This window comes from Ranitomeya imitator, chromosome 1, assembly GCF_032444005.1.
Source record: "Ranitomeya imitator isolate aRanImi1 chromosome 1, aRanImi1.pri, whole genome shotgun sequence".
Taxonomy (NCBI): Eukaryota; Metazoa; Chordata; class Amphibia; order Anura; family Dendrobatidae; genus Ranitomeya; species Ranitomeya imitator.
The window spans coordinates 1,105,752,447-1,105,764,583 of record NC_091282.1 but is presented as its reverse complement, the minus strand read 5'-3'; the positions used below and the strand labels follow the sequence as shown (position 1 = coordinate 1,105,764,583).

General features: G+C 39.9%; 1 protein-coding gene across 19 annotated transcripts in view; it reads left to right on the top strand.

The window, feature by feature from the left end:
• SORBS2 (sorbin and SH3 domain containing 2) overlaps positions 1-12,137 on the top strand; it is a 433,609-nt gene that overhangs the window by 319,209 nt on the left and 102,263 nt on the right. For all 19 annotated transcript variants that reach the window (XM_069744352.1, XM_069744353.1, XM_069744350.1 and 16 more), the window contains 2 exons: positions 4,118-4,184; positions 9,645-9,689. In XM_069744352.1, coding sequence (XP_069600453.1) covers positions 4,118-4,184; positions 9,645-9,689 — 112 coding nt within the window. The remainder of the gene's footprint in view (positions 1-4,117; positions 4,185-9,644; positions 9,690-12,137) is intronic.

Below are 12,137 nucleotides of genomic sequence, written 5' to 3'. Positions count from 1 at the left end.
ATGGGGTGCTACTCCAGATGACCTGGCCTCCACAGTCACCAGACCTGAACCCAATCGAGAAGGTTTGGGGTGAGCTGGACCGCAGAGTGAAGGCAAAAGGGTCAACAAGTGCTAAGCATCTCAGGGAACTCCTTCAAGATTGTTGGAAGACCATTCTCGGTTACTACCTCTTGAAGCTCATCAAGAGAATTTCCAAGAGTGTGCAAAGCAGTTATCAAAGCAAAAGGTGGCTACTTTGAAGAATGTGGAATATAAGACATAATTTCAGTTGCCTAACACTTTTTTTGTTAAGTATATAATTCCACATGTGTTAATTTAAAGTTTTGATGCCTTCAGTGTGAATGTACAATTTTCATAGTCTTGAAAATACAGAAAAATCTTTAAATGAGAAGGTGTGTCCAAACTTTTGGTCTTTACTGTATACACAGCGCGCATACATACACATGCACAGAGCACATACATATAGGCATATGTATTTACACAGAGCACCTTTATACAGACACATGCATACAAGTGTTTCTCACTAAATTAGAATGTCGTCAAAAAATTAATTTCAATTCTTCAGTACAAAAAGTGAACCTCATATATTAGTCATTACAAACGGAGTGATCTATTTCTGTTAATGTTGATGATTATGGCTTACAGCCAATGAAAACACAAAAGTGATTAACTCGGTAAATTGGAATACTTTATAACACCAGCTTGAAATTTTATTTTAAAATCCGAAATGTTGGCCTACTGAAATGTATGCTCAGTAAATGCACTCAATACTTGGTCGGGGCACCTTTCGCATCAATTACTGCATCAATACAGTGTGGCATGGAGGCGATCAGCCTGTGGCACTGCTGAAGTGTTATGGAAGCCCAGGTTGCTTTGATAGCCACCTTCAGCTCATCTGGATTGTTGGGTCTGGTGTGTCTCATCTTCCTCTTGACAATACCCCATAGATTCTCTATGGGGTTAAAGGGACTCTGTCACCTGAATTTGGAGGGAACAATTATCAGCCATGAAGGCGGGGTTTTCAGGGGTTTGATTCACCCTTGCGCAGGCGTGAACTATGGAGGACAGAGAATGAACTTCAATCCAATATTGCAGCCAGCATGCAGCCAGAGGGTAAGGAAAGGGTGAATCAAACACCCGAAAACCCTGCCTCTATGGCTGAAAATTGTTCCCTCCAAATTCAGGTGACAGAGTCCCTTTAAGGTCAGGCGAGTTTGCTAGCCAATCAAGCACAGTGATACTGTTATTTTTAAACCAGGTATTGGTACTTTTGGCAATGTGAACAGGTGCCAAGTCCTGCTGGAGAGTGAAATTTCCATATCCAAAAAGCTCATCGGCAGAGGGAAGCATGAAGTGTTCTATAATTTCCTGGTAGACGGCTGCGCTGACTTTGGTCTTGATAAAACACAGTGGACCTACCTACACCAGCAGATGACATGGCTCCCCAAACCATCACTGATTGTGGAAACTTCACACAAGACCTCAAGCAGCTTGGCTACTCAACACCTGCACCCTATTACACACACACACACACACACACACACACACACAAAAACATAGATACAAATACAGACAGAGACACACACATAAACATAGTGTAAGAAGGCTGTAGGACACCTGGTGTGTGGGAGATACACTGGAGTAATGATTTAATACGTATAGGACTAGGAAGGGTTATTCGGCCATGATAGGTTGATTATGAGCAACTGACGAGTTGGGAGAGACGGCTGCTCACCAGATCTCAAATTCTGGGTGGTTTGCTTTGTAAAATAAGGCCTGTTTGTCTCATACAAGACAGTATGTGTGGAGGTGGCAGACCTTCTGAATTGTTTGGCTTTGCTAAGAGACTAAGAGACAAAACCAGGACTATTGTATGGACTTTTTACTTTGTTTCACTTTGTGTCGGACAAGGGCTGTTTTTGACTTTTCCTGTGACGTGGTTTATGAGGACTGCAATAAACCAGCCAGACTTTTACATAGAAACTGTTCCCGTAATACCTCAGATCGCTCCCAAGTTAGTAGCATTGTGTTACAATAGATACAAAAGACAGACAGGGACACACACCCATAGAGATACATAGATAGACCGGGGCATACACATAAACATAGATACAAAGACACACAGATACAAATACAGACAGATACAAGAACACATAAGTGCAAAGACAGACAGAGACACACAGTCATTGAAACAAAAAAACACACACATAGATACAAAGACAGTCACACATCTATAAGTACAAAAATAGACAGACACACACGCAGAAAATAGAAGATTTATCACGTCTATCTCCTTTTCAGTTCTTCCGATTCCCGCAGAGTGGATGACCTGTGGTGATATCACGTTGACATAACCGGTTCACATGTTCATAATGTCACCAAAGGCCCTGAAGTCCCGCAGAGAACAAGAGCTGTGGGAATACCATGGTCACATGACTGGTCACAGGAATGTGATGTCACCAAAGGTCCTGAAGCAGTCTCCACATCGGGAGGTACATTGATAAAGCAGTAATCAGTGTAGCCCCTGCTGTAGGTGCTGGGGGCCCCCAAAGTAGTGGGAACTCTGGCCAATTGCTCAACCCCCCCAATGCCAGCCCTGTCTGTGTTTTAAAACACCATAAAGAGAAATAAAATCAAAACTCAAGAGCTTTTTTTGGTCACCTAAACTTTGAAAATGACGTCACGAAACCCAAATATTGTTTTCCAAAATTCAGAATTACTTTTTTTTTACTTAAATAAAAAAAGCGACAAGTTTGGTATTGCTGTAGTCGTACTGACCTAATAAATGGTGCCATTAAAAACTCTTGTCCCGCAAAAAAAGTCCTCTTATGTTTATTTCAATGGCAAAATAAAGTTATTCCTTATAGAGGAATGCAAGGAAAAAAGGAAACCTCAAAAATTAAAAATGTCCTGCTTATTAAAGGGATAATACCACCTTGTGCCACCATATATTAGTAATGCACATTTGAGTCAATATACACAGTATATACAGTCATCTGTTTTTTTGGCCAGTTTTGCATTCTAATGGCCACCGAGAATACTGTGTGCAGGGCATGAGCAGCTGGAAACCAACTCCCTTGGTGTAAATAATGCATGCCAGTCATGAAAGCATTCTTAACAAGTCCCTGTTCATATCTGCATTTTTTAGGCTCTGTTCAGATTGTCTTTTTTACCAATTTTGATAAATATATGGTATATCATATTTTGTCCGATAAAGCCAAAAGGACACCATGACTGAAACCAGACAACCTTCCTTTTAGTCAGTTGGCTTCTTCCTGTTCTGGTTCCAATTAAGCAATAGAAATACAACAATTAATAGCACAGATGTTAACAAAACCTATTGACAAGCATTGATGGCTCCACCATGAAGAACATGACACCTCCTCATGGTAGGCCATGTCCTGGTATAAAAATATGGAAGGAAGAAATTACTGCATACAGGGTTTTAGACTTCTTCCTTCACTTTCTTAGTGAAGTCTACCTTCTAGTTGTCACCTCAAGAACCTCATCAGATCAAGTTTTTAGGATTTCCTTATTTGTCAGTACCTTAGAAATTGTTTCAGGTGTTTACCATGTAGGATATCTTCATATCATAGCAAGGGATCAAGGAAGCGTATGGTAGATGTCTGTCATTTTTCTTTGCATCGGGAAAACCTTCGCTTTCATAGCTTGTTTTTTATTGTTGGATATTTTCGGTCTTCTGTCAGCCACAGAATGCTCTCAGCATTACCAGTGCTGCTAGGCAAGAATTTGTGTGATAAATTAACACACTGCAATGTACATATAGTACAAGGAAATACAGTACGTGGCTGGTATTGTGGTACAACAGGTCGGATGAGTTCTTCTTGTTTTGTATTATGGAACGATTTCAGTCTGCCAATAACGATATCACCCAGATGAAGAATTCATCTCACAGGTTCTAGGGAGCAAAGTGAACATAGACATGGATTATCACACTGATACTTCAGTCAGTTTCTAGCGATCTGGTAGCCCTTATGAATACATTGGTAATTTGTGTACTTTTTATCCTTTTGAATGATTTTTTTTTGATAATTTTTGGACTTTCATAAGTAATGTGTTGGGTTTTTTTATGCTCTTTTTTTTTTCTTCTTAACAGACTGTTGATAGACCAAAAGACTGGTACAAGACAATGTTCAAGCAGATTCACATGGTCCACAAGCCAGGTATGTGCGTGCCCATTGTATTGTAAATTCTTTATTTCATGAACACAAGCTGTTTTGTTTCTCAGATGTGAAGGGAAATTTCATCTGAAACTTGTTATCAGATTCTGCATAGTATCTACACAAACACATTCTATTCACATTGAGATTTTTTGTTTAGAATGGCTGGTGTTTTCTCTATAAATATGTCCATACCTGGGTCTTGGAGTACCTGTACCTGAACAAAAACAAAACAAAACCTGTATAACAGTTGGGTAATCCTGTCATAGCTGTTGCATTGGGGTTATGAGTCTGGGATAGGTGACCCCCATTTTATTGAAAACACTCAATCTGTCACTTATAAAAAATGAGAAGCAGTCATTTTGTTTTTGACCCAACCCAGTGTGATAGGGATACAACTTTCGATGATAATGATATTGCTTTTTGTACATGCCACACTGCAACTTTTCTGAATATGGGATTCTGTCTATGAAGGCCCTTCAATGGTCTCAGTCCATATTTGTCACTCTGGTTTATATTTAGGGAAGCTGACTGCATTTGAGCTCCACAGACTGAAAAAACAATTTGCCTCAGATTTAATTTAATTGAATTAACGATAATTATCTGCTAAACATTTTACCCCATGTGATCCATGGAGTGGCACGTCTGTAAACAATAGGAGGAAGTCAAGGACTATACATCATAGAACCAAAAAGACTCCACCTTCTGCACATGTATAGTGGCCCTACTTGATGCCCTTCGTTTGCCTCCTGCTGTGTCTTGTGCACAGATCTACATTACATTCCTCCACTATCCAAGATGTCCTCCTCCTTGACATGGGGAATGCAGTGGTAAGTTTTCCTATGCCACAACACACGAAAGGCAGGGGAAGCATAGCTTAGACTTATCACTGTGCTATGACATTGTGGTGACCATCTTAGAAGCAGAATAGAACGATGATTATTTCAATGGAGACAACTGAAGGTAAATGAAGATCCCCAAGAAGGGTGACTATACATGATAATCCCTGGCTTGTCAAGGTAAGGAGGCTTATTCGCCGTGCAATGCTCCTCTGGGAAATATAATATGCAAATTGCCTCTTCTGAAAAAAAAGAGGACTTAAACACTATAGCGCCACCTGTTGGAAGTAGCGATCCTACAAGTCACAATCAACTCTTTAACGAGTCGTGCAATATGACTTAGGATAAAAGCCAAATTAGTATCTCAATTCGCAGACACGCTATAGAGTTTAAGTCCTCTTTTTTTTCAGAAGAGGCAATTTGCATATTATATTTCCCAGAGGAGCATTGCACGGCAAATAAGCCTTCTTACCTTGACAAGCCAGAGATGGTATGTCACTCTCCATAAGGAGAAACGATACCCCTTAGACCCCAGTCCAGAGCCTCTCACCTAGCCAAATTAGTTCTCATGCTTCGCACTGACGAGGGCCAACAGCCCGAAACACTGTGTCTGCGAATTGAGATACTGATTTGGCTTTTATCCTAAGTCATATTGCACGACTCGTTAAAGGGTTGATTGTGACTTGTAGGATCACTACTTCCAACAGGTGGCGCTATAGAGTTTAAGTCCTCTTTTTCAGAAGAGGCAATTTGCATATTATACATGATAAATGTGTAATCACTGCTCAGCCCTCTTGAAGGAGCGTTGTTTTAAAACTGCAACTGTCTTAGTTGTCAATCCTAGTTCACGGCCCTTTTTTGTTAGACAAGCAGATGATCGGTACATGAGTGTTAATTAAAAGGCTCATACTGATTACTAAGATGGGTAAGCATGCCAGTGATCAGGCCATTTATATCAGCATAAAAATCATTGGTATCGACAGCACACTGCCCTGGGTAAAAAAGGAATGTGCTGCAGAATGTTCATATTAACAATAACAATCATTCTATTCCCATCATTTTCATTGTCCTGGTCGTAGTTAACCCGCGATCATCAGCACAAATAATCATTCCTTTCAGATTGTACACATATTTGGTATCGCCGCGTCCGTAACGACCCGCTCTATAAAACTATCCCACTAGTTAACCCCTTCAGTGAACACCGCAAAAAAAAAAAAAAAAAAACAAGGCAAAAAACATTGCTTTATTATCATACAGGCGAACAAAAAGTGGAATAACACGCGATCAAAACGACGGATATAAATAACCATTGTACCGCTGAAAACGTCATCTTGTCCCGCAAAAAAAAAGCCGCCATACAGCATCATCAGCAGAAAAATAAAAAAGTTATAGCTCTCAGAATAATGCGATGCAAAAACAATTATTTTTTTATATAAAATAGTTTTTATTGTGTAAAAGCGCCAAAACATAAAAAAAATTACATAAATGAGGTATCGCTGTAACCGTACTGACCCGAAGAGTAAAACTGCTTTATCCATTTTACCACACGTGGAACGGTATAAACGCCCCCCCTAAAAGAAATTCAGGAATTGCTGGTTTTTGTTCATTCCGCCTCCCAAAAATCGGAATAAAAAGCGATCAAAAAATGTCATCTGCCCAAAAATGTTACCAATAAAAACGTCAACTCGTCCCGCAAAAAACAAGACCTCATATGACTCTGTGGGCCAAAATATGGATAAATTATAGCTCTCAAAATGTGGTGATGCAAAAACTATTTTTTGCAATAAAAAACGTCTTTTAGTGTGTGACAGCTGCCAATCATAAAAATCCACCAAAAAAACGCTATAAAAGTAAATCAAACCCCCCTTCATCACCCCCTTAGTTAGGGAAAAATAATAAAATGTAAAAAAATGTATTTATTTCCATTTTCCCATTAGGGCTAGGGTTAGGGCTAGGGTTGGGGTTAGGGTTTCAGTTATAATTGGGGGTTTCCACTGTTTAGGCACATCAGGGCATGTCCGATCTCAATTCCAGCCAATTCTGCTTTGAAAAAGTAAAACAGTGCTCCTTCCCTTCCGAGTTCTCCTGTGTGCCCAAACAGTGGTTCCCCCCAACATATGGGGTATCAGCGTTCTCAGGACAAGTTGGACAACAACTTTTGGGGTCCAATTTGTCCTGTTACCCTTGGGAAAATAAAAACATAGGGGATAAAATATCATTTTCGTGGAAAAAAAAATATTTTTTATTTTCACGGCTCTGCGTTATAAACTGTAGTGAAACACTTGTTGGTTCAAAGCTCTCACAACACATCTAGATAAGTTCCTTGGGGGGTCTAGTTTCCAATATGGGGTCACTTGTGGTGGGTTTCTACTGTTTAGGTGCATCAGGGGCTCTGCAAATGCAACATGACACCTGCAGTCCATTCCATCTAAGTCTGCATTTCAAACGGTGCTCCTTCCCTTCCGAGCTCTGCCATGCACTCAAACGGTGGTTCCCCCCCACATGTGGGGTATCAGCGTACTCAGGACAAATTGGACAATAACATTTGTGGTCCAATTTCTCCTGTTACCCTTGGGAAAAAAAAAATTGCGGGCTAAAACATCATTTTGTGGAAAGAAAAAATGATTTTTTAATTTTCACAATGCTACATTCTAAACTTTAGTGAAACAATTGGGGGTTAAAAGTGCTCACCACACATCTAGATAAGTTCCTTAGGGGGTCTTCTTTCCAAAATGGGGTCACTTGTGGGGGTTTCCACTGTTAAGGCACGTCAGGGGCTCTCCAAATGCGACATGGCGTCCGATCTCAATTCCAGCCAATTTTGCATTGAAAAGTCAAATGGCACTCCTTCCCTTCCGAGCTCTGCCATGCGCTCAAACAGTGGTTTATCCCCATATATGAAGTATCGACGTACTCAGGACAAATTGCACAACAACTTTTGGGGTCCAATTTATCCTTTTACACTTGGGAAAATAAAAAATTTGGGGCAAAAAGATCATTTTTTGTGAAAATTAATAAAAAAATTTTTTTTACGGCTCTACATTATAAACTTCTGTGAAGCACTTGGAGGTTCAAAGTGCTCACCACACATCTAGATTAGTTCCTTAGGGGGTCTACTTTCCAAAATGGTGTCACTTGTGGGGGTTTCCACTGTTTAGGCACATCAGGGGCTCTCCAATCGTGACATGGGCTCCGATCTCAATTCCAGCAAATCTTGCATTGAAAAGTCAAATGGCGCTCCTTCCCTTCCGAGCTCTGCCATGTGCCCAAACAGTAGTTTACCCCCACATATGGGGTATCGGCGTACTCAGGACAAATTGTACAACGACTTTTGTGGTCCAATTTCTCCTGTTACCCTTGGTAAAATGAAACAAATTGGACCTGAAGTAAAAATTTTGTGAAAAAAAAGTTAAATGTTCAATTTTTTTAAACATTCAAAAAATTCCTGTGAAGCACCTTGAAGGGTTAATAAACTTTTTGAATGTGGTTTTGAGTACCTTGAGGGGTGCAGTTTTTAGAATGGTGTCACTTTTGGGCATTTTCTGTCATATAGACCCCTCAAAGTCACTTCAAGTGTGAGGTGGTCCGTAAAAAAATGGTTTTGCAAATTTTGTTGCAAAAATGAGGAATCGCTGGTCAACTTTTAACCCTTATAACGTCCTAACAAAAAAAAATTATGTTTCCAAAATTGTGCTGATGTAAAGCAGACATGTGGGAAATGTTGTTTATTAACTATATTATGTGATATAACTCTCTAATTTAAGGGCATAAAAACTAAGAGTTTGAAAATTGCTAAATTTTCATAATTTCCGACAAATTTTTGTTTTTTTCACAAATAAATGCAAGTCATATCGAAGAAGTTTTACCACTATCATGAAGTACAATATGTCACGAGAAAACAGTGTCAGAATCACCATGATCCGTTGAAGCGTTTCAGAGTTATGACCTCATAAAGTGACAGTGGTCAGAATTGTAAAAATTGGCCCTGTCACTTAGGTGAAAACAGGCTTTGGGGTGAAGGGGTTAAAAGAATCATGCCCAGCATAGCTGGCTATGTAATATGAATATAGGCTACCACAGCGCTCGTTACCTGGGCATGGACATTCATTGTATAAGGAAACAATTGTAGAAAACGCAACCAGAACAATAATATCATTTGTGAAAGTCCAGTTTCCGGCAGTATGTAACTTCTGCTTACAGAACTAATATATAAATTCACCAGATCTCATTGACATTCAGGGCTCGGATCAATGCCTTGCAAAATATAGTCACAAAGCACCATTACATTTGTGAAATATTAAACAATCTCTTATGGGCGTTTTTTACTTTGAGGACTTGGCAGGTATTTACGGTATGTGCACAGATTATCATTGGGACTTGAGTTAAAACTATGACCCTGCCAATTTCACTGTTCAGAGCCCTGAAATGCAATAATATGACCAGGACAAATCTCGCGCAAGGAGACTGCATGAGGACGCCATCATTTTAAGGTGAGATGAGCTGTGAAGTGAGCTGAAGCATGAGACATAAAGGAGAAGGTGAAAGTAGTTCTTGGTTTGTTCTCGTCTGTAGTAAAAGTGATTCTGACATATTTGAGGACTCAAAGATTGCTCTTGTTTTACAGACAATGACGATGATTATTCCAGCACAGCCTATGCATATAACACAGGTGAGTTACTCAGTCGGTGTACACGACAGAACGTCTGGCTCCTGGTGTATGAAGTCTATTAACAACGATGTATGGGTTCTAGATTTACTTTACCATGCCATATTACACAGTAAGACTAGCAGTTGTCATTGTACAGAGTCAGTAGTTTCTATCTACTTTGAAGGGAAATTAACCATTTTAAGCCTAAAACTTAACAGGACACATCCAACCAAAAGTAACATTTTAGCTTTTATCGAAGTTGAAGAGGAGTCAATTGTTATTGATACAGTAAGCCGTTTCTATACTTTTCATAAGGGCATAATTACCAAATAGACAGTAATGTAACAATCGCCAATATAGATTATCATGCGTTGTATGAAGGGTTCACTAGGGTTTTGGCTCATTCAGATTTTCATATTTTTTGTTTGTTTTCACTTGTGAACAAAAAGGATCGATTATCATCAATGTTTGATCAGTACAAAAAAATGTCAACTCTTATCCTACCCATTATAATGTTAAAAACGGACACCACGTGGATTGTTCAAGAATGCCATCCGTATGCCGTCCACCACTTTCACAGTCTCACAGACCTATATGGGTGATTTTGATCCATGACTTCGATCAATAATGGACATGTCTCTGTAATTTTTTTGTTTGCAGACACGGGGGTCTGTAAAAAGACACAGACATGTGAACAGTCCCCATGCATTGGACATGTATGTGGAAAATGGACACCTGAATGAGGCCTTAGTCAAAGGCTGTGATGTTGGATATGTGCTTTTAGCATATTCGCAATCACATTTTGAAGAGCATCTCAATCACCATTGTAGCTGTTGGTTAATAAAATTAGAATAAAAATGATGATCATAGCAGTGAAATTTTACAAGCAGTAAATATTGACCTGTAAATATGGACCATGGATTATGGCATGCAGATTGCAGGCCATGCTTCGTATTTTACTTTTTACTTGTGGTCTGGAGGATGATGTAATAATCACACCTACACAATCATGGATTCGATTTAAAATTAGTTGTGTTTTTTTTTTTTTTTTTTAGGTATGAGCAAACATGCTCAGATAAGGTGTTATCCGAGCATGCTCATGTGCTAAACGAGTGTCTTCGGCGTGCTTGAAACATATATTCGAGTCCCCGTGGCTGCATGTCTCGTGGCTGTTTGACAGCCCCAACACATGCAGGGATTGCTTATTTGTTAGGTAATCCCTGCATGTGTTGCAGACGTCGAACAACCGTGAGACATGCAGCCTCTGGGAGTCGAACATATTATATGAGCACGCTGAAGTCGCTTGGTTTGCACCTGAGCATATTCGGATAACGCTTTATCCCAGCACTTTTGCTCATCTCTAATCTTTTTTATCTTGCCAGGCCTTCACAGTCACCATATCTTAATCCACTAGGGCAGGGGTAGCCAACCTTCTGCCCGAGATGACTGTTAATGTGGCCCAACAAAGATTTCCAGAGGGATGCAGTGCTCAATTGTATAGCCGGCCGCTGACCCAATTTTTCCAGCTTTTCTGTACTGAAAACTGCTATGGCGCTATTGATCAAGTCCATCAATAGCAAGTGCGAGCGTGAGAGCATTCTAATGCATTGTTAGCACTGTAGCTCTGAATCTCCAGTGTCTAGATGAGCATTTATACCGGAGTCTAGTGTGCCTTATGTGATGTATATGCAGCATTTTCGTGTATCCTATCTGATGTATAATCACAAAATACTTGGCACTCAGAAGTTATTTTGCAGAAAAAAGTTGAACATTTCGTTTATTTGTGCATCCAGTTTGAAGATTTTAAACGTTTTCGGAGGTAAGGCGGAGCCACCAGCCTCTCTGCAGCTCTACACCACGCACCAGTAAACCTAAGCGCTAGCCCACATTGCGACTCCTCGTCTTACTTCCGCGCCTCCATGCCCAGACATTTTTCCAGGATATGGTGACGTATATCACTCCCGGGGCGTAGTTATACGCAGGCCCATATACTGTGCTCATTATTACAGTTGTGATAAAGATTATTCTGATGAAGGTCTTGTGATTAGACTGAAAACGTTTAAAATCTTCAAACTGGATGCACAAATAAACAAAATGTTCAACTATTTTCTGCAAAAAAAATTCTAGTGCCAAGTATTTTGTGATTACCATTTGACGGGTTGGAAACCCGACTTGTGCACCACCAACAAGGACCTTGAGTGCCGTGTGTACCTTCTTGATTCTATCTGATGTATAGACAGAAGTCTCTGTATCCTATGTGATGTATTTACAGCAGTCTCATGTATCTTATGTTATGCAGCTGTCTTATGTACCCTATGTGATGTATATACATCTGTCTGTGTCTCATACATGAGATATACACAGCAGTCTCTGTGTATTCTCTGTGATGTGTACAGCACTGGCAAAAATTAAGAGACCTCCACATCTAAACCCTGTCATGAGCAGCCCAATCTCTAGACCTGAACCCCA